The following is a 23,230-nucleotide window of genomic DNA, read 5'->3' as shown; positions in this document are numbered from 1 at the left end:
GCGCCTGTGCAGATACCGAAGTGACCTTTGTGGGTCACTTTGTCGGCGCGTTGCGACGAGCTGGGCGTCGAGTGCGGGCGGCTTTTTTTCTTTTCTTAGTGTTCACATATATATAGCTACTTATACATACACGGTGAATGATGGCGGCGACGGCAATAAACCAGATTAGGCTGTCCATATAATTGCTATCGCAATGAAAAGGGGCCAGATGCGTTTTGGCGTTTCTGTCAAAAGAATCTAGTAGTGAGCAAAGCTTTGACTTGTGCATTTGCGGCAGCCAGCTGCACCGTCCCGTCACGTTCACGTGTGTCTCAGGAAGACATACGTGAGTTGTTCTGACGGAAATACTAGATTCTGCTAGTTTTGTCGATCCTTTGAGACTCTCACCTTAGTTGAAAACCCTACCCTCGTGTCGTGTGTTTGGCCAATCCAAGCCACTATAAGACTGCAACGCTGATGGTGGCGCTTGCAATTGAGACCTTACTCCCTGTTGTTTTTTTGCGTATTTTTTGTTTGTTTGTCCTTGGGTTGTTGTTTTTTTTTGTGCCGGAAAAAAAACTAAGAGCGAATAATTCGTGCCCCCCCCCCCCCCCTTCCCATGGCAGAAATATCCCGAATTCAGAATCCTTGAACTTGGCAAGTATGTAATAGACGCATTCAAGAATGATAAGTAATTCCGTACACACCGCAACAGCATGATTTATTTGCGTGAAAAAAATGGCTTATCTTGGCCTGCTTCTTTGTTTTTGAAATGAAGCTGTAAACGCTAGTCTCGATCTTATCAAGGCTGTCCAAGTGCGACAGCCCGATTTCTTTCATGTGGCCGATACAACGGCGAATGATGCCTGCTGCCACATCAGCGGCGAAGTACGCGCGTGTAGCCAGCTCCTGGTCTGGACGATCCTCCTCGTCACACGAGCTGTCGGCCTGGGCATCCTGGGTCCCTGCGACCGCAGCAACTATGTTCTTGTCAGTGAGGCTCGCAACGGCCTGGACATTGCAGTCCGCTTCTACGAAATCGTCCGCAGACACTTCGTGTGGAACTGCTGCTGGAAAGAGTGATGACAACTCGCAAAACCCATCGTCTATGTGCTCGTCATCGCCGTCTTCTCCTGTTTCCACAAGTTCCGCTGTCTCGAAGCCTGCCTTGCAGAAGCATTTGACCACTGTGTCCATCTTCACGTCACGCCCGGCGTTGAAGATCTCTGTGGGAGAAAACTTCGCGGAGATTTCCGGCCACTCCTCCGTCGTCTATTGCTAGATGTCCAGACTGCTTACAGCTTCGCGTTCGCCAAAAATGGTTGTGCCAACAATGTTGTAGTTCTGCTTAAATCAGTGAAGCCACCCGGTGTTGTCGGCAAAGTTGTTTCATCGAGTGCAGCGGCAAACAATTTGGCCTTGCCCATCAGCATTAGGCTATCCACCGGAATGTTCTTCGTGTGCACTTCTAGAAACCAGGCATAGACTGCCTTTTCTACATTCCCGTGGGCAGGAGCACACACACGTCAGGCTCCGGATGTTCGCTGCTCCGCCGCCTTTACCTTGATATCTGCTTTGTTCTTCAAGAAGGCACTCATAGTGCTCCGAGGTATCCCGAATTTGTCCGCAACGGTCGAACATTTCTTGCTCGCCTCAACAAGCTGAATAGCCTTCAACTTCGTCGCAAAGTCAAGGGTCTTGCGCTTCTTGACGCTGGCCATAGCCACACAAGAAGTTGACAATTCAAGGAGTCGGCAGCAGCTTTGCACACCACATATGTAAAAGAAGAATGCTGCACATGCAGGAGTATGTAGGCGACGCAGCAACAGAAGCAACAAAGCGTTCGTGAGGTGATGGTCACTTGTGAGGGCAACAGCAAAAGGCACGAGTTGTGGTTGGCTGATCAAAACTCGCAAAACAGCAACAGAAAATATAAGGTGAAAGGAGAAGGACGTCAGCTCCTTTGTTCCTGCTCTCCGAGCCGACGGGCACGTGGAGAAAGCATGAAGAAGAGAAAGAAAAGCGGAAGCCGTTCCGCAGAGATTGTGCAGTCCGAGCCTTCATGCCCTTATTTTTTTTTTATAGCGTTTCGGATTTTGGCGGAGCCTCACTGCCGCATAGATCCTGGTGTGCAGCGAGTGCTGAAACGCATCTTCCAGCTCGCCTGGCGCTCACTATATCCGAAGTCGGGCGAAAATGCCGTTCGATATAAATGTGCGAATTTATATACATTTACAAAGGAATTTTAAGGGAATAACTTCAAGTTGGATATACCCGAAAATTCGATATATGTGGGTTCCATATATACGTGTTCAACTGTAGAAAAAAAGGTGCAAGAAACTGAAAATTTAATTTTCAATACATCGTTTTTATTTTTCATTACTTGTGATTCAAAAGCCACGTGCCTCCTTAATAATATCTGCTTATAATAAGCTCTACATGGGATTGTCGTGTTCATTAGTCATCGGCTTTCTTCGATGTTTACTACTTGGCTTTTTTCACGCCTGGGGGGACACGGGTCTTTGGAGCCGAAAAATCGCCAAAAAAGCAATTTTTTGTAAACAGCATTTTCAGAAACTACAGGTATTTTTTTACAGGTGTACTGACTTTCATATCTCTCCGATCAATATTTTAGCTGTAATATTAAATTCCTAGCCCGTGCGCGTGCGGAATTCGCGCAGCTCCGGACACCAAAAACCAGCTTTTTATAAATTCGTAACTCCATGTCCACAGCTGCACTCGCGGCCATTTTGGTATCGTTTGAAAGAGCAGTTTTTCGCCTTCAAATTCCCGCCACTGTCGCTTCTGTGCGTTCATTGGTTGCGGAGAAAACAACCATCAAAAAAGAGTAAAAACGCATGCTACGATTGGTTGTTTAGTGCACGTGACCGTTTCTCAGAGCATGATTGGCTGAAGTCGGCTTGTGGCGTCTGCTCTGGCTGCGTTGTGCGCGCTTTGCTGGCCCCCGTCGGCGCCATTCCTGAATTCTGCGATCGACGATGGAGCGGTGTGCGTCGGCGTCTCGAGCGGGAAAGTTCCACTCAGTGCACAGATTCGGAAAGAAAAGAAAAAAAAGCCTCATCGCTAACACCACGAAGCGTCGGGCAGCACCAGCAGCGAGCGTCGAGGACGGCCGGTCATCAGCGCCAAGCATCGCCGCCGCCGAGCCAGCTGGTGTAGGCCTAACGGCTCCACCAGCGTGTGAAAGTGCGAGTGGAAGTGGCCGCGTTCGCATTGATACAAAAATCCTGCAGCCAGCAGAGTTGCACGAAAATGCGAGAAATGCCGAAGCCAAGCTACAAGAGCTGGCGTCAATTTCAGCAACGATGCGAAAACAAGATCGCCTGGCTGCTGCCAGTGACGGTGCCGCGGCCGACTCGGCTGACAACGTGAGCTTCGTCGTCATCAGCTTAGACTGTGTGAATGACTTGTTGAGGTGCGTGAAGTGTAAAACTTGCGGCGGTGATGTGAATATCAGCAAATGCGATCGGGAGTACGGTCTGGCTGTGAAGCTTTTGATTACGTGCGTCAACTGTGGTGACATTTCGTCAGCGTGGAGTTCGCCGCGTGTGGCCGGGGACCAAAACATAAACCCATTCAGCGTCAACATCCTCGCAGCGCGTGCAATGCAAAGCACCGGCAATCGTCAAACGGCGCTCAACGACATTTGTTCTGCCATGAATATATCGCACCGGGGTCTGCTCACGAAGACGTGGCAAAACTATGTGAAAAAAAAACTGACGCCTGCAGTGGCCTCTGCTTCCGAGGAGTTGATGACCGAGTGCGCGAGTTCCGTTCGAGAGCTCTATCGCGAGCTCGGTACAAACATACCTGGCAACATCGCCGTTTCCTACGATGGGTCTTGGATGACTCGCGGACATTCTTCCCACATCGCCGTCGGAACGGTGATTGAGCTTTTTACAGGGTTTGTATTGGACTATGTTGTCTTGAGCAATTTCTGTGCAGCCTGTGAGCAGAAGCCTAAGGAGAACGACCCTTCGTACCAAACGTGGGTGGAAAACCACCAATGTCAAAAAAACACCAGCAAGAAAGCTGGTGAAATGGAAGTTGAGGCCGCACTTATCCTTTTCCGAAGCTCTCTCTCCAAACACAACCTCCGCTACACAACCGTGTTGTCAGACGGAGACAGTCGGGCCTACCTCGCTTTGCAGGAAGAAAAGGTGTACGGCTACATGGACATCCTGAACGAGGACTGCGTTAGCCACGTCCAGAAGCGCATGGGGACAAACCTGCGAAAGCTGCTTTCCCAGCACAAGGGGCATGGCCTTGGGGGCAAGGGCAGACTCACTGGAGATTTGGTCAACAAGTTGACATCATATTATGGGTGGGCCTTGAAGTCCCACAAGGGGGATGTAGATGCAACGCACAGGGCTGTTATGGCAACCTACTTACATGTCACTTCACGTGATGATGCACCCAACCACAGCCTTTGTCCAACAGGCCCTGACTCGTGGTGCCGGCAAAATGCAGCCGAGGCCAAAGGACAGCCGCCGCCAAAGCACCGCTACAGCTTGCCCGCCCATGTGTGTGAAGCGTTGCTGCCTGTCTACGAGCGCTTATCGGATAGGAAGCTGCTGGAGCGGTGCCAGCGTGGCAAGACGCAAAATAACAATGAAAGCTTGCACGCCATGATCTGGGCGCTTGCACCAAAGGAGCGGCACGCTTCACTGTTTACTGTTGAGGCTGCTGTCGGTGAGGCCGTCATGAAGTTCAATGCTGGCTATACAAGAGCTGCAACAGGCATCCTCAAAAAGCTCAGCCTGACCCCTGGCCGGCAAAACTCAAAACGCCTGGCAGAGAAGGACAAGCGGAGGATGACCGCATCTGCTCGAAAGCATGTGTCGGCTGAAAATGTGAAGCAGGCCCTGGGAAAGCGCCACAGAGTTGACAAAGGTCAAAAGGACTATGTTCCTGGTGGATACTAGGCACTTGCTAGTGTAAGCATGTAAATATTTCCTGGTGTTTCCCATTAAATTTGACATTTTGTGTTTTTGCTCATTTTCTCAAAAGCTGAATTTCTGACTTCTTGCAAGCTTGCCGAAGCAATATCTCAGCACTGCGGGTAGATAGAGCTATAATTCTTTTTTTAGGACAAAGCCAATGGGGTGGTGTTTGCAATGTAGCAAACAGATTTTTGAAATTTCTTTCGAGCAAATTTTAAATTTGCTTTATTTCTGGGTGACTGGTGGCACTATTTCAAGTGCTCAAGTTCAGTTAGCTGTAAAATCTCTTACAAGCAATTAATAAAAAAACTGCTTGCTATGTTGCAATCACCAGTGTTTCTAGTATCTGACATATGCAGATTATAGTTTTTTGATAAATACTTTTTTTTTCTATTGTTACGGAAGAACATGGCGGATTACCTCTAATTATCTTGAGAACTAATTGGCTGATGGAAAAAATAATTGCATATTTCAAATCAGCAGAAAAAAAGCAACAAGACTGGCAAGTTTCGTTAAGTTTGCTTAAAAAGTAAGCGAAATTGTTTCAAGACCCATGTCCCCCCTTAAGTACTGTAATTGCACGGGGCTTTCTGCCTGCAGCGTGAGGCCCCGAGTCTGCTGCCACAGCCGCGTCTGTGTACAGCGTGCGAGCAAGCGGCTTTGCGCTGGGGTGCAACACCGAGCGTTGGTTGCGGGCTCTTCATGCGCGGCCTAATATGCTGACCTGCTTTGCATAAATGACAACATTGAAAAGCACACCTTTAACCAAAGATGCACGCTCCCGCAAGGCACTATTGGCATCTCCATTCGAAAAGACCGCGTTTTGACTGCTAATGAGTTGCCGACAGTGCTCTGAAGGAGCAAGCATCTTCGGTTAAGCAGTTGCACCTTTCAACGTTGCCACTCATGCAAAGCAGGTTAGCATGTCCATTTGGCCGTGCATCTTGGGCACACTACACCATGTATCGCACTGTAAAGCAAGGCCGTCTGCTTGCGTGCTATACACAGACGTAGATGCAGCTGTACATGCTTGATGTTTGTGTGTGACCGAGGAGTTGCACAAGTGCCAAAACGCAACATGTGGTGCCTCTTGTTTTTGCAGACATGCAAACAGGCTCGGAGGGCGGTCCAGTACGGCTCATACCAGTTCCTGTGCCAATCTATGTTCCAACACCCATGCACATGTTCTCCCATGCTGTACCGACTCCACTGCCCATTCCCATTCCAGTGCCTGTGCCTATTTTCCTGCCTACAACAAAGGACACCTCAGAACAGATCATGGAAACTCTAAAGGAGCTTAGGGTATGTTGTGCCTCTAGTGTTTACTTGTGCTACTGTCGTTGCACTTATCTTGCAGCTCTGAAAAACATTAGAGATACGTACCATAACATACTGTGGAAGGATCCATTATCATTTCCTCAAAAAATCGCATTAATCTCAATATGAGCATTTCTCTGGGCGAAGCAGTAAAAGCCAAAATGACAGCCAAAGAAGAAAGCCAGGGCTACAATGGTTACATCATTGAAAAAATTGTGTTTATTTTTCAAGTGGTAAATGATGGGGTACGCTAGCACCCATTCATTGTCACTGACCCAGTGAACAATCTTCCGAGTCGGTCCGGTATACAAATACAGTGAAATCTTGGTATGATGAACATCAGGGGGCCGCGGCAATTTGTTCGTTATTTTAAAAGGTTGTTATAGTGAAGGCCCAAAAATTAACCACAAATAATTATTTTCCATTGACCAAAATGATTTACCTTCACAACAGTGGGTCCTCCCTTCACAACAGTGGGTCCTTGAACTCGTTTTTTACGGCAAAAAACAAATGCTTACGGGAACACTAAAAAAATGCACGTTTACTTTTAAAAAGTCTACGAATTTTTTTTAACGCGTGCAGCAGAAACTTTGCAGCACGAAGGTCTACAGCTCATCCACATTCCTGTGGTGCAATTTGGTTCTTTGGTCACAACAGCCTGCTTTTTGACTTCCAGTTGGCAAAGAATATCTATTGTCCTGCTTTGCCAAAACTGCTTCCGTTTCTTCGTCGCAAGCAGAGAGGAACTCATTTGTAGTATCACCACAGCGCGAATGCCGACTTGATTTGCGGACGCAATAAGTAATCACCGAAAAGAGATGTACACGACTGAAAAAACAAGACCTCCAAAGAAAAAACTGAAGCGTCACGGCTGTCATCGCCTCTTTAGAAGAAAAAAAAAAAAGTGCCGAAAAAAAATTCCTCTCGTTTCGTTTTCCGCTCTCCTGCTGTCTCAGGTTTTCCGCACCCATGTTTCCTGCTCCGCAACTCCCACTCTGCCTCGCTGACTTTGCCCTCCCGTGTTGCCCTTGCCTCTGCGCTCGCTTGTAAACCTGCAGTGTCGGCGTTTCAACAAAAAGAAAGAAAAGAAAGTCGCCCTTTTGTTTTTGTTTTTCCTCCACACTGTCGCGCGTCTTCCGAAAAGCAAGACATCCATTCGCTTTGTCGTCTGCTTGCGTACTGCTCCGGTGGTCACGACGGATTTCAGAACATAATTTCGTAGTACTGAAGTGTTATTAATATAACGTGGAACTAAATTAACGCTCGTTTATTTGAAGGGCCTAGTAGTGAAATAATTTTACATTGAAACTATTGGCAGTCGGTACGGGATTTTTAAAAGTTAGTTCATCTGAAAAGTTCATTATTGTGAAATTCGTTCTACCGAGATTTTACTGTAAACCTGCTTATAACGAAACTTAATTTAACGAATTCCTCAATATAACGAAGTTTTTCTATTCCCCACCACTGCTCCATAGAGGCACATGTATTTGCGACCCATATGTAACAAAGTAACAACCTTGTAGGAACTCCGTTGATGCGTTTTTCAGCAGACCGGGTAGGAAAAACATAACAGCGAGAAAACGCAAGAGTGAGGAAAGCTTTGAAAATGAATGAGAGTACAGGCGCTTTGACTACAAACAATTTATTTCGGCAAAGTGAGCCTAGGACCTAAACTATTTGAAGATATTTGACTTCCACTTCTTATGCTCGCTGGTAAGCACCACTTGTTTCTCGATGATCTGGAAAGCCGCATTGCTTTCAGCGTCGCATGGGTGTGCAACGTACCTGCGAAGGTGGTCCAGGGCCGCGACGGCTTCACCACTTCACCAAAGTTGAGATCGGCCGACTCCACTGCCAATTCTTCAGAATCGTGTGACTCGTTCTTATAGCCGTTATCAATATCCTCATCTTCAGTTGCAATCCAGTTTGCAACGATCTCTGCGATTGTCTGGCACTCTGACGTCGCGGCGGCAGCATCCGCAGCGATTGTCGTACGTCATAACCGTGGCACCCAGCGCATTCATTGCCTCATTGAGCTCTTGCTCACTAGAGCCTGCTTCTGATTATTGAGCTTCGATGACAGGCTTCGCTTTGCTGTTCATACGGAACCCACACCTCATGAAGCAGTCCTTTGTAGTTGACGCAGACCACTGCTTTGCGAGGTGTGGGTTCGCCTTTCTATATATTTTTTGCTATCCCGTTTAACTCTTTCGTTACGGGGTAAAACTGGCCGATTTACAGTGCTTTCAGGAAAACATTTTTTTTTTCTCTAAAACAACTAAGCGCATTTAACATTACAATACAGTCGAGCCCACATATAACGGCCCCACTTAAAACGAGTTTTCACTTTGTGGGAATCTGAGGCGCGCCCGCGACCATTTCGCGGGCATTCCGTCACACGGCCACACCCTTTTGCTTTTTCTGCTCTGGCAACGGCGCGTGGCGATAGATGGCGCCACGTGCGGGCGCGGCACGTGCTATGTGCACGCCGAGGGAGCTCTCTCTCCTCCGTGGTCGGCGCCGGGTAAGCACGTGTTTCATTTGTCTGCGTCCCCTTTGGGAATCGCCAGACTGTAGCCTGCCAGGGGTGGCCTTTGGCACCTCGGCAGGCGTGTTTACTTGAGTGCTAGCTTCGGTGCCGTACGCTAAGCCCACAGTGGTGCCTAGTGCTTGAAGTGGTCGTACCACACCGAGCTGCACTTGCCGTAGGCCTACGGGTACAAGGTTTGCCCTAACACTCGCGACCAGGCCCAGTGGCCATCGTGAGAGTGCGCAGCGTAGCCGCAAGGGACCTTTTCCCGACCGGCGTGTCAAAGCTTGACATTGCCTGCTGCGACGTGCTCGCGGTTGCCCCTTATCGTGAACGTCCGCGTGCGGGAGCCTTTGCTCTCCACGTTCCGAGAGCAGACGTTGTACTGTTGTTTGGGGTGCTGCCAAAGGCAATAAAGTGTTGTGTATTTTTGTAACACTGTCTGTTTTGCCGCGCCGCGCTAATTGCCTTATTAGGTGAGCGCGCACGGAGCGGTACGCTACACGCGAGTAGGTGGCGGAGTCGCTGCCCTGTGGCTCGCTAAACGTGAACCCGCGGTGATCATCCGCTACAGTGAGTAGCGGGGTCACCATACTGGCGCCCAACGCGGTATCAAAGGCTCATTAAGCCTTTGATTAGTCTTAGCCGAGTCAGCCCGCCTTTGCGAATCAGGCTCCCCGTAATTACCTGCGTTATGTCTGCTCCGCGTGAGTTTTGTTCGCTGACGCTTTTAGCAGATATCGCATTGCTCGAGAACAGGGCCAGTTCCCCCCTTGAGCATCACAATCGCGCACTCTCAATTGTCACAAGCCCCAGTCGGGATGACACGAGGCGCTACGTAACAGCTCCCACCGGAGAGGTAGGCTGTTATGAGTCTGGGGCCATAGTCCAACCCGAACAGTGCACACGGGCGAATTGGACTACTACTGCTCCCTTTGGAATGCATGGCAGGCAGTTCCATGTCACAGCGCTCCGAAACGGCTCTCAGTGGAGCTTCTGGAGTGCAGATCGGCATTGCGGCCTCAGCCGTTGCCAAATTTTGCCTGTTGGCTACTACGCAATCTAGCAGCCAGGCTCATTTCGAGCATGCGCCTGTACTGCTAGCCGCAAGTGGCCTAGCCATTTCACGTGAAGCTGCCCCAAGAGGCAGCTGTGAACAACAGGCGCTTCCCAATGTCGCGACGGCTGGTATCCATTTTGAAACCGCGCCGCTTATCGAGCTCGGAGACACTTCCCCATCGCTCGCCCGCGCCGCTAATGCACCGACAGCTTCCTTTGAAGCGGGCGCACAGATGCTGCTGCGAAATGTCGTCCAAATGATGCAGGCACTCACAGGGGTAGTCCCCTGTGAGTAACTCTACAAACAAACTCTATACACAGCATAGACTCGCTCATGCCAAAGGTAATCTCACAACCTTGGCAACACCTTGAGATCGAGACAAGCCAATTTAGTAGCCATTCTCGCTTGTGGCTGTGGGAGCGAAGTTAGAGTGTACTAGAAGGGAAAGTGTGCAGTGCGCGGCGCGTTCCGATGGAGGCGAGGGGGCCCTTGCAGCGATGAAGCAGGCTGAGTACAGCCTGGGGGCGCTAGAGGACGCTGCGAGCCAGAGGAGCGCGTGTGTCAACAGATGTTGCACTGTCAGTTTGGCTAAGGTGGCATATTCTAGGGAATAGTTTGGCTGTCAACGCGTGACCAGTTCTTCGTTGCGGGTATTTTTCGCATTGAATAACTCTGCTCCCCACCAGATTGCTCTGTACATGAGTGAACAAATTACGGGGGTGTTTGCGCTTGTCTACTGGAATGAGAGAAAATGGCTGGGAGACAGCTGGACAAGTGAGACGGCTTTTGCTTTGCGCCAAATTGTAACAGCGGCTGCCGCTCGTGTAAAGCGGTGCACTCCTTATTTAGGGTGCTGTTGAAGCTGACCGCCGGGAATCATGGTCGCGGAACATCAAGAGAGGTGGTCGAGTCCTCGACAAGAGCAGCGCTGTTTGTGAGCGACACATCGAAGCAAGGTTCATACAGCGAGCTTTCAAGACGACTATTGACGCTAAGGTTATTGAGATCTCCAGACACTTACTACTCTTATTAAATGATGCCATTCCTGCAATTTTCCCTGATGCTTCCAAGTACCTTTCAAAATCGCAGCCGAAAAAACGGAAGGATCGCAACCTTAATTAGCGCTCAGATTTTCCTCAAACCGCAGCGAAGACGTTAGAGAGAGCAACGTTGTCAGAAGTTGAGTTCAACGATGGTGATCAAGGCAGTTCAGTCGATAATATTCCTGAACAGGAATGCCAAAGAATGTTGAATGATGTTGGCCGAGACGGTGCCACTGATAAAGCTCCTGACGAAGAATTTCAAGGGCTGTCTTTTTCAAGGCTCACCATTCTAAATGAGTGCACGGTCGGAAATTTTCCTGCCATGTTTTGGGGGCTCATTGCTTTATGCTGAGTTGGAAGCCGATGCTTTTGAACATAACAAGGTAGCATTTAAAAATCTCATTCAGATTAAGAAGCAAGCTGCTGAAAGTGCTGCACCCACCGATGTTCTTCTAAGAGTAAAGAAGTGGCGCCAAGAGGAACTCGTAGCACGAAAGAGGCAGAGTTGCTGATAAACAATGTGAGCAAATTGACTTTGTGTCCTGGCGTCGGAATGGAGCCTTTAGCTTGTAAATGCCCATCGTTTAATGAGGTGTTTTCCTTGAAAAACTGCACGCTTGTGGTAAATGACCTCAGTGCTTGTGTTCACTGCAAATATCAGAGAAAGCTGATACTCAACTAGCTTTTCAAGTGACAATGTCAGAAGATGTTTACGAAACAAAGTCCTCGCAATATATGACGTAGCCTTCGGAGAACGAAAGCCAAGCTTAGCAGCGCAAAATTCAGCTTGAGCCGAATGAAAGCAAAATATGAGCAGTTATCTGAAGAAGCAGTAGCTGAGAGAAATAGAAGCCTTCGATTGATGCTTCTCGACCGTTTAGTATGCGAAGCAATATAAAAGATATAGAACACACGGGACCCAAGACAGACACTTGTATGCAAAAAAAAAAATAAATGGATATTTAGGCGTTACTAGGTAATACGGTGAAATTCACCCTGTGGGAATTGAGGCTGGCCCGCTGCCTTTGCGCGGGCTTTCCCGCCTTTTCTGCCATTCTCATGTCCCGACATGTCTGCCCTCCTTTGCTGTCAGCCGCGCTGGGAAGGGCGGAGTGACGTTTAACTCCCTCACCCGGTAGCGGATGTTGACTGTGGCGCCGCACGCGGGGACCCCCGTGAGGTTTTCGCGCGCTGCGTCGTGAGCGGTAAGTACAGTCCGGGACTTCAAACGGTGAGCCACGCATTCTTTTCCGTCCGTCGAGTCCCGTCGCTCGGGGCTCGTCGGCGCCCGATGCGAACGCTCACCTTTTGTTGCCCCGCTGCGTACTCACGGCCGAAGGGCAGTACGGTGTCCTAGTGCGTGGCCTAGCTACGCCGACCCGTCTCCCTTCGAAGCCAACGCGAGCGCCTTTGCCCTCGCTCGAGCAACCGGGCCCTTTGTCCCGGTGTCTCCGTGGATCACCTTTACCGCGGAGACGTGCTCGTGGCACCCTGTGTAGTACTTTGTGCCCGTGGCGTGGATAAGCCTACTTGCTTTCCCGCCGCGCCTTTTTTGCAACGGGCTGTACTGCGTTTGGTGTTGCCACAATAAAGTGTTGCGACTTGAGCAGTATCGTGTTTCCCGCCACGGCGACGGTTAACGCGTGCCCTGCGGCTCGCTAAGACCGGACCCACGCTGGTGGCCGTACTCCTTCGGGATACGTGTACACCACACTGGCGCCCAACGTGGGGCTGAGCGGGATGTGGGAATTGAGGCTGGCCCGCTGCCTTTGCGCGGGCTTTCCCGCCTTTTTGCCATTCTCATGTCCCGACATGTCTGCCCTCCTTTGCTGTCTGCCGCGCTGGGAAGGGCGGAGTGACGTTTAACTCCCTCACCCGGTAGCGGATGTTGACTGTGGCGCCGCGCGCGGGGACTCGCAAGAGGTTTTCGCGCGCTGCGTCGGGAGCGGTGAGTACAGTCCGGGACTTCAAACGGTGAGCCACGCATTCTTTTCCGTCCGTCGAGTCCCGTCGCTCGGGGCTCGTCGGCGCCCGATGCGAACGCTCACCTTTTGTTGCCCCGCTGCGTACTCACGGCCGAAGGGCAGTACGGTGTCCTAGTGCGTGGCCTAGCTACGCCGACCCGTCTCCCTTCGAAGCCAACGCGAGCGCCTTTGCCCTCGCTCGAGCAACCGGGCCCTTTGTCCCGGTGTCTCCGTGGATCACCTTTACCGCGGAGACGTGCTCGTGGCACCCTGTGTAGTACTTTGTGCCCGTGGCGTGGATAAGCCTACTTGCTTTCCCGCCGCGCCTTTTTTGCAACGGGCTGTACTGCGTTTGGTGTTGCCACAATAAAGTGTTGCGACTTGAGCAGTATCGTGTTTCCCGCCACGGCGACGGTTAACGCGTGCCCTGCGGCTCGCTAAGACCGGACCCACGCTGGTGGCCGTACTCCTTCGGGATACGTGTACACCACACTGGCGCCCAACGCGGTATCAAAAGCTCTAGCTTTTGATTGCTCTTAGCGAGTCAGTTCGCCTGCGCGATTCGGGCTCGTCGCAACATGGCTGCTTCGCGGGACTTTTGTCCGCTGTCCCTTTTAGCGGATGCCGCGTTGCACACGGAGGCCATTGCCTCTGTTGACGGGAACCCTTCTGCACCCGTCCGTGTCGGCACCTCCTATTGCGGTGACGACACGAAGCGCCTAGCCGCTCCCTTTGGAGATGGCGCGTCGCTTTGCACAAAGAGGCAACCGCCTCTATCGACGGGCGCCCTTCGGCGCTCGCCCGTGTCGTCACCCCCTTTTTGTGGTGAATACACTCCTACGTGGTAGCTGACGCGCTATCTCGTGCCCCCTGTTGTCTGCCGAGAACCTGGATTTCGGTGCGACGGCCGCTCGCGGTGCCTTAGCACATGCAAGCGTCGGGGGCGAAACAGCGGCGGAAAGGGGGAGTCCCCATGAGGACGACCTTGGCTGCTATCCAGGTAAGCGGCGCACTGCGTAGCGGCCGAGCGGGGGAACTTTCCGAAGGCCACCATGCCGAGAGCGAACCCGCGACGCCGTGCACGCGGCGGTTGCTGCGGTCCTGAGTGGGCGCGATACCAGACTCCCCCATTTTGGGAGAATGGGAATGGCTTTCAGCAGCGAAGAGCTACTGAAGGCTCAGCAAAGTGATCCGTTTCGAGTCTCGAAGGGACGGAGCGCCGTATACGCTGCTTGCTTTGCGGCGGGCGCCGTTAAACCGTCTTGAGAGGCGCGCCGTTACGCTGCTTGTTCTGCGGCGGGCGCGATTAGGGGGCTGATACAGCGTGTGTCGCTGAGTCCCCGGCGGATTCATTTTTGCTGGACCATGACGGGCTCCTGCTGAACTATATAGCCACTGACGACGAGTCCAGCGACCCGTTTAAGGTGGTTATGCCCAAAAGTCTGAGAGCCGCACTGTTGCGATCCTCTCACGACGAATCCATGGCCGGTCACCTGAGTGGCTCGAAAGTTTTTGCAAACTGAGCAATGTTGTGACCTGGCCCGGCACGAAGCGTGGCTTTTATCGCTATTTCGTGCCTGCCACGTCTGACAAACGGTTGAGCCAAGGGTTGGAAAGCCGCCCGGTCTTATGAACCGATTGTCAGTGAGCGTCCGTGGCGCGTACTAGCTAAAAGATCCCCTTTGGGAAAACTCAGCCGTGCCCACATCGCAGACCTGAAGCCCTTTGTCACGGTCTGACGAGCTCGCGCCAGTGCCCTGCGGCACTTCGCGCAAGCAACGGGCACACCCGGAGCGACGGACCGCATTCGGACCCCGCGCCGGTATAATCTGAGGAAGCGGTCACCTTTGTGATTTCGCGCCGGACGGCGGACTTCTCCGCAACCGAAGGCCCTCAGTTTACTGTCTAGCCTCAGTATAGGTTAGCTTCTTTACGGCCTTTTCTCGTAAAGGAGTTGACCCCGCCCTGTCTGCTGCCAGTGTTTCTTTTTTTTTTGAAGTGTTCATGTGTATTTTATGTTTCTTTTGTCTAATATTAAGTGTTATTTGTGTTTTATGTTTTCTTTTGCCAGATCTTGAGTGTGATTTCGCTCTGTTTTTACTTTTTTTTCCCGTGTTCGTTTCGTCTACCGCGAAGGGAGCTGTGTGTGACCTTCAGTGTCGGTGCTTGCCGGGAGAGAAACGAAGGGCGCTTTGCGCCTACGCTCGCGCAGCTGTCGGCGGTGTGTGTGTGCGTGGGTGCGTGACGCTTCGGTGCGAGCCCGCGAAGAGTGCGTCGGCTTCCCCCCCATCGATGTGGACACTGGAGGTGCTGGGGGGGCATTGACCCATCGAAATCAGACCGTGTGGCTGTGCTCTGCTCTCGGCCGCCGTCGAAGAAGCCCTGCTGCCGTTCCCACCATGGCTCCTGCGCGAGGCCAGCTGAAAGCAGCTATATGCCGCCGGCCAACGCCAGGGCGCCTCGCAGCCAGTTGTGGTTCGGCCTCCCTGACCACTGGAGAGGCCCGGCTTCGCGCAACGTCCCAGCTGCATCATCGAGCCAGATATGCGGGGCCTCCGAACAACCGAAGCGGCTTTCATCGGACTCGCGGCTTATCAAGAGCAGCAACAAGCCATCAGTGAGCCGCCCCCCGTATCTTTGACCTCGCACTCGGGCATCGCACCCAGCGGACACTCACGCCCTTTTCCGCCCCTCCGCGCAGTGGACGCTATCCCACTTCGGCACCAACACGAACACTAGTGCCACGTTGCTGTGCTCCCTTCTGCAGTATCTTTATAGTGTCGTGTGTTTATTTTGTTATTTATGTTTTTGTTTCTCCTTTGTAATCATATTTTTTTTTAAAGTAGCAGGGCTGGACTGAGGTTAGCTACCGCTCATAGCAGTGTCATTTTAACTGCATGGGTGACGTCCGGCTGCCTTTTGCAGACCGGTAAAGGACAAGTTTAGGAGAGGGGGATGTGGGAATTGAGGCTGGCCCGCTGCCTTTGCGCGGGCTTTCCCGCCTTTTTGCCATTCTCATGTCCCGACATGTCTGCCCTCCTTTGCTGTCTGCCGCGCTGGGAAGGGCGGAGTGACGTTTAACTCCCTCACCCGGTAGCGGATGTTGACTGTGGCGCCGCGCGCGGGGACTCGCAAGAGGTTTTCGCGCGCTGCGTCGGGAGCGGTGAGTACAGTCCGGGACTTCAAACGGTGAGCCACGCATTCTTTTCCGTCCGTCGAGTCCCGTCGCTCGGGGCTCGTCGGCGCCCGATGCGAACGCTCACCTTTTGTTGCCCCGCTGCGTACTCACGGCCGAAGGGCAGTACGGTGTCCTAGTGCATGGCCTAGCTACGCCGACCCGTCTCCCTTCGAAGCCAACGCGAGCGCCTTTGCCCTCGCTCGAGCAACCGGGCCCTTTGTCCCGGTGTCTCCGTGGATCACCTTTACCGCGGAGACGTGCTCGTGGCACCCTGTGTAGTACTTTGTGCCCGTGGCGTGGATAAGCCTACTTGCTTTCCCGCCGCGCCTTTTTTGCAACGGGCTGTACTGCGTTTGGTGTTGCCACAATAAAGTGTTGCGACTTGAGCAGTATCGTGTTTCCCGCCACGGCGACGGTTAACGCGTGCCCTGCGGCTCGCTAAGACCGGACCCACGCTGGTGGCCGTACTCCTTCGGGATACGTGTACACCACACTGGCGCCCAACGTGGGGCTGAGCGGGATGTGGGAATTGAGGCTGGCCCGTTGCCTTTGCGCGGGCTTTCCCGCCTTTTTGCCATTCTCATGTCCCGACATGTCTGCCCTCCTTTGCTGTCTGCCGCGCTGGGAAGGGCGGAGTGACGTTTAACTCCCTCACCCGGTAGCGAATGTTGACTGTGGCGCCGCGCGCGGGGACTCGCAAGAGGTTTTCGCGCGCTGCGTCGGGAGCGGTGAGTACAGTCCGGGACTTCAAACGGTGAGCCACGCATTCTTTTCCGTCCGTCGAGTCCCGTCGCTCGGGGCTCGTCGGCGCCCGATGCGAACGCTCACCTTTTGTTGCCCCGCTGCGTACTCACGGCCAAAGGGCAGTACGGTGTCCTAGTGCGTGGCCTAGCTACGCCGACCCGTCTCCCTTCGAAGCCAACGCGAGTGCCTTTTCCCTCGCTCGAGCAACCGGGCCCTTTGTCCCGGTGTCTCCGTGGATCACCTTTATCGCGGAGACGTGCTCGTGGCACCCTGTGTAGTACTTTGTGCCCGTGGCGTGGATAAGCCTACTTGCTTTCCCGCCGCGCCTTTTTTGCAACGGGCTGTACTGCGTTTGGTGTTGCCACAATAAAGTGTTGCGACTTGAGCAGTATCGTGTTTCCCGCCACGGCGACGGTTAACGCGTGCCCTGCGGCTCGCTAAGACCGGACCCACGCTGGTGGCCGTACTCCTTCGGGATACGTGTACACCACAACTCATAGCATAAAACTGCTATTTATACATACTACCACTATACGTACATACATATCTACAATATAAATTTTAGTAACTTCAAAAAGAAACAAGTTCGGCTGGTGTGAACGACCTCCTCGAATCGTAGTAGAGTGTTTTTGTGTATGCTCAATATAGCGAGAGGACGGCTAGTGGCTATGCGGAAGGGCTGAATTTCACCATTAAGTGGCATTTATCGCATAAAAAGCCTCGACGACAACTCGGAACAATACACAAATCGGCCACGCAGCCCGCTCATAGAGCCATCACGGCAGCGAGCGTAGCGCTCCTTTAGCCAGCAGCGCCCTCTAGTGGCGCGTTGAGCGGTCATCGCTAGAAGGACCCTCTTTTCGGTGCTGCACGGCACACTTCCCTTCTAGTACACTGTAGCGAAGTCGACGAGTCAATTGTGAGTTAGGCCTATTTGTGCGGCGAGGTGCAGTGGACCACGGTGTTGCTTCAGCCTGATGGAAAAGAAGCGGCCGCACCATATACTCTCACTCGAAAAAAAACTGCAAATTCTTCCGGAGCTCGATCGAAGCGGCCTGCCCAAGATGGAGGTGGCAAAAAAATACATTCCGAAATTGACGCTGTCGTGGATCTGGCACTGTTAAGAACAGGACCTTTACATCTAAATGGATGCGGATGCGGATGATGCCTGTGATGTGTGGTGCACGTTCAAAGTGCGCGCCTTCGAAAAGTGCGCGTCACGGAAAAAAAAAAACAAAAGGAGAAATACCAGAGTGCACGTGCGGTGCTGCTTAAACAAGAATGACGACGTTAAAGAGCGTCAAGCACGAGGATGCGTGGCAGGACGTGAAGTAAACAAAAGGTAAAACATCCAATGGGCAGCGAACACGGAGATTTCAAGGCCCAATGGCTTGACACCACGAAACAGTAGTATCTCCAATGAGAACGAGACAAGTGGGCCAGAGCTGAAGCAGGAGCCTGGGGAGACCAGAGCAAGGGGAATTCGAGGCAGGCAGTGCAAGCGGAAGGTCGTCACCGGACCGGGCGCTGAAGATGGGCCGTTGGGTTCCGGACCCGAGCCTACAGGACTTCCACCGGCCGGGGCCTCCTGCTGTCGGGTTCCCGCTCCAAAGGACCGTGGCCATCCGGTCCTGAACTCCTTTCCAGGGCCTGCGGACTTTGGTTCCGGCAGGCGAGCTACAGCCGTCGGGCTCCGGGCCCGAGCTGTGCGCCCAGCTGCTTGACTAGGTCGACCCTAGTTCCCGGACGCGTCGCCACCAGCCTGCGTTCTCCCGTCTCCGACGTGTCCACGCTCCTCAAGCCGAAACCATCACGATTTGGTAGGGCTTTTCGACGTGTCGCCAGCAGCCAGCGTTCCCTCGTCCTCGTCCAGCCCACGCATTGACGCAGGAGTCACGGCGTTCCGGTTTCTCATCACCGCCGAAAACCAACTTGTGGGTGAGACTGCACCGATACTCTTGCGCTACTCCCATCACTCAGCCCCTTTCGAACGTTAGGTTTAGTTACTGACTTTGAACGTTCTTGTTGGGTGTTTACAGATGTGTTTCGTCATGTCCAGTCAACTGTTTATTAAGTGTTTTGTTTTGTGAGGAATCTTTGCCTTTTTTCTTTTCAATTAAACTTTTTGTGTGTTTCTTGGAAACCGAACGGCTTTGTCCTTATTAACAAAACTCTCTGAGGCTCAGCCCGGGAGAAAAACAAATCAGCAACAAGAACCCGCATCACAAATTGGCGTCCGCGACAGGACAAAGTCGTTTGTTTTTCCAGTAGATTTTTTTGACGCGGTTAACACGATGACGAACACGTGGGAGTTAATTGAGTTGGCGGATAAAATGGGACTGACGGGAGCGGAGTTTAGAGTATGGTACGAGGAGCGGATGGAGAGGGAGCGTGAGCAACGGGCTGCAGAACGAAAGGCGGCGAAGGAAAAGCTTGAATTGGTGCTTAGAGCTAAGAAGGAGGAGCTAGAGCGCGTAACGCGTGAAAATAAAGTGTTGCTAGAGCGTCAGACACGCATACTGAAGCAGCAGCTCCAATTAGAGAGGGTGGACTTCGAGCGGCGACTCGAGCTTGCGATGGCGAAAAGGGGGCAGCTGGCGATGCAGAAGGTCGAGCAAGCGGTGAATGTTTGCTCCGATAGCAGCGTTTGCTGGAGGGAAGTCGATTCCTGCAAGGTTGGCCTCGAACCTCGCGACAGCCTTACTTCGGAGCGAGAAGCTCAGATAGAGGAAGGCAGAGAGGTGGACAGCCAAGAAGGCAGGAGTCATGAGGAGTTTGTTGAAGCGACGGAAAGCTTCTCTGGCTGGGAACATATTACTTCCGTTAGCTGCTTGGGGACCTCTGAGAGGCCAAGCACCTATGAAGAAGAGCGCCTGGATATGGGCGACCTAGAAGCTGTGGAAAATGTTGTGGAGCAAAGCTTCGATAGCAGGGAACAAAGAAGTTCCATTCAGAATGAGGTGTGTATCAGAACGTCTCAAAGGCCGAGCACATTTCGGGAAGAGGTAGGGCTACCTCTCAATAGCTCCATGGAAGGAGCGCTAGAACGTCATTGGGAAGATGGCAGCGAATGCCATGAAGGCTCTGATATAGTGGCCACTGATTGTTTTGTACCGACAGAGGTAGCAGCAGGCACCACGTCAATGGTCCTAGACCATACGTATATCTCACTCAGAGAGAGAGGGGATTCTAGTTCACAGGATAGCGTAACTGCTATTTGTCCGAGAAAACACGATGGGAGGGCTGAAGCACTCTTCAAAATAAACAGTATCGAATCGGAGGTGGGCTCGATAGTAGGTATGGAGAATGCCAGACAGGGTCTTGAACCTGAGAACGTGATTGGTTTTGAACCTATAATTAAGTCCACTCAAGATGAGCTGTATAATGACCGAGCACAACGGCATCCCTTCTCAAGAATCCAGGAACCTCACACGCTTGTCGGAGCGTTTGGGCTTGCTGAGGGCACCCCGAGCTTGTGTTCATTAGATGGTGAATTAAAAGAAAGCATTTGTGTGAGAGATTGTGGCATTTGGACATTCGTGTCTCAGTGCGTTTCGTGTCGACGCCGACGGCTCGAGACCGCGCCCTGTTCCTCTGTGACCGGTAAGCGTTCATGTGGCCGGCGGGGGCGCAGACACGCGTTTCAGCGAAAGTGCATAAAAGCATGTTTGCCACAGTTACTTTCGAAACGTGCGAGAAGGGCAGTGCGTCTGGTTTGGGACGCGATAACCTGAGTGTAGGGTTAGAAAACCGGTAGCTCTTTCTGGACTTCGACTTTTAGATGCGGACGCAAGTAGCTTTGTCCATAGTCGATTTTGTAGTAAAAAGGTTTATTCCGGGTTTCAGAACTTTTAAATGCAATTGGGTGAATCTAAAGTTTAAGTGTGGACATTTGGACGATGTAGCGAACTGTAGCCCGGTGATGTGTTGAACTGCGTGGTGCAAATATGTGGTTTAATTGTGACGTAGTGCAGAACGCGCACTCATCGGCAGTTTTTTTTTCTAAAAAAAAAACTTGAATAAAAGGGGGGCGTATGTGATGTGTGGTGCACGTTCAAAGTGCGCGCCTTCGAAAAGTGCGCGTCACGGAAAAAAAAAAACAAAAGGAGAAATACCAGAGTGCACGTGCGGTGCTGCTTAAACAAGAATGACGACGTTAAAGAGCGTCAAGCACGAGGATGCGTGGCAGGACGTGAAGTAAACAAAAGGTAAAACATCCAATGGGCAGCGAACACGGAGATTTCAAGGCCCAATGGCTTGACACCACGAAACAGTAGTATCTCCAATGAGAACGAGACAAGTGGGCCAGAGCTGAAGCAGGAGCCTGGGGAGACCAGAGCAAGGGGAATTCGAGGCAGGCAGTGCAAGCGGAAGGTCGTCACCGGACCGGGCGCTGAAGATGGGCCGTTGGGTTCCGGACCCGAGCCTACAGGACTTCCACCGGCCGGGGCCTCCTGCTGTCGGGTTCCCGCTCCAAAGGACCGTGGCCATCCGGTCCTGAACTCCTTTCCAGGGCCTGCGGACTTTGGTTCCGGCAGGCGAGCTACAGCCGTCGGGCTCCGGGCCCGAGCTGTGCGCCCAGCTGCTTGACTAGGTCGACCCTAGTTCCCGGACGCGTCGCCACCAGCCTGCGTTCTCCCGTCTCCGACGTGTCCACGCTCCTCAAGCCGAAACCATCACGATTTGGTAGGGCTTTTCGACGTGTCGCCAGCAGCCAGCGTTCCCTCGTCCTCGTCCAGCCCACGCATTGACGCAGGAGTCACGGCGTTCCGGTTTCTCATCACCGCCGAAAACCAACTTGTGGGTGAGACTGCACCGATACTCTTGCGCTACTCCCATCACTCAGCCCCTTTCGAACGTTAGGTTTAGTTACTGACTTTGAACGTTCTTGTTGGGTGTTTACAGATGTGTTTCGTCATGTCCAGTCAACTGTTTATTAAGTGTTTTGTTTTGTGAGGAATCTTTGCCTTTTTTCTTTTCAATTAAACTTTTTGTGTGTTTCTTGGAAACCGAACGGCTTTGTCCTTATTAACAAAACTCTCTGAGGCTCAGCCCGGGAGAAAAACAAATCAGCAACAAGAACCCGCATCACAATGCCTTATGAACAACTAGAAAAGTTCTTTTTCTGTGGTTCAAGCGTGCACAGAGTTCCAATTTGCCCATAAGTGAACCAATTTTCGAGCAGAAAGCTCGAGAGATCGCCATGCAAATGGGTGTTAAGAACTTTGTCTTAAGAACTTTGTCTTAAGAGACGGATGGCTCAGCTGCTTGAAAACACACCATGGCCTAGTCTTCAAAGCAAACTCAGGTGAGAGTGGTGCAGTCAACAGGGAAATTTGCACCGACTGGCAATAGGGGCGGTTTAAGGAAGTTTTGATGAGCTTTGAGCCACGAGACGTCTTCGCCGTCGACGAGATGGGTCTTTTTTATAAGACGCTTCCATCAAGGACTCTCACCTTCAAAGGCGAAGCCTGTAGTGGAGGAAAATGCAGTAAAGATCGCATCACTGTGCTGGTGGGTGCAAACATAGAAGAAGATGAGAAATTGAAGCTGTTGGTAACAGGAAAATCAAGGCACCCACGTTGTTTCAAAAACGTTCGACACCTTCCCGTTGCATACCATGGGAACAGAAAGGCGTGAATGTCTATGGCCGTTTTCGAAAACTGGCTTCAGGAAGAAGACGCAAGATTTACAAGGCAAGGTAGGAAGGTTGTCTTCGTCGTGGATAATTGCCCAGCCCTTGGTCAGGTTCAAGTACTCCAAGCCATCACTCTAGAGTTCTTGCCAGATAATGCAATGGCAGTGATCTAGCCAATGGATCAAGGGGTTATTCAGAACATTAACGTTCATTACCGCAGACAATTGCTCCATCAAATGCTGCGTAGAGCAGGCAGCGGGAAATGCTACAGCATAGATGTATTGGCAGCCATCGACATTTTGGCTTGTGCCTGGGAGCAAGTGAAGGCAACAATACACAGATGCTTTCGCCATGCTGGCTTTCAAGAGCAAGAAAGCAGTACCTGATGTAGAAGAAAGCCCTGCTGATGCCGACATTGAGACAGTATTCAGTCAGGTCATACCCTCTGCCCCTTTTGCGCTGCAGGACTACAAATCAATTGATGAAAATGTTCGTACCTGTCGTGAAGAGACTGTCGAGGAAATCATTGCCAAAGGATCATTGCACGATGAGGATCAACCCTTCAGTGATGAATGTGATGACAATACTGAAGACTTGCATTTATTCGCAACTTGCAGGACATCCGTCATTGATTGAAGTAATCGGTGATGTGCGTCTGCACACCTTTGCCTTGCAGCGAGTCAATCAATTTCGCACGCAGCTTGCAGAGCATGTCTACTTCGGCTTCAGCATTCTCCTGGCAAGAGAAGTTGCATGCGGCAATGTTTAGCGCCGACACTCTCGAACGACGACAATAACTGCATCTCCCCTACT

The 23,230-nt window shown here is 51.8% G+C and overlaps 1 protein-coding gene across 2 annotated transcripts in view; it reads left to right on the top strand.

Annotated features, from left to right (window-relative positions):
• Positions 1 to 23,230, top strand: part of woc (zinc finger protein without children) — a 133,936-nt gene that overhangs the window by 52,500 nt on the left and 58,206 nt on the right. For both annotated transcript variants that reach the window (XM_037426248.2, XM_037426249.2), the window contains exon 12: positions 6,046 to 6,245. In XM_037426248.2, coding sequence (XP_037282145.2) covers positions 6,046 to 6,245 — 200 coding nt within the window. The remainder of the gene's footprint in view (positions 1 to 6,045; positions 6,246 to 23,230) is intronic.

This window comes from Rhipicephalus microplus, chromosome 5 (assembly GCF_043290135.1).
Source record: "Rhipicephalus microplus isolate Deutch F79 chromosome 5, USDA_Rmic, whole genome shotgun sequence".
Taxonomy (NCBI): Eukaryota; Metazoa; Arthropoda; class Arachnida; order Ixodida; family Ixodidae; genus Rhipicephalus; species Rhipicephalus microplus.
The sequence above is the reverse complement of the archived record's forward strand: the minus strand, read 5'-3'. Positions and strand labels throughout refer to the sequence as shown.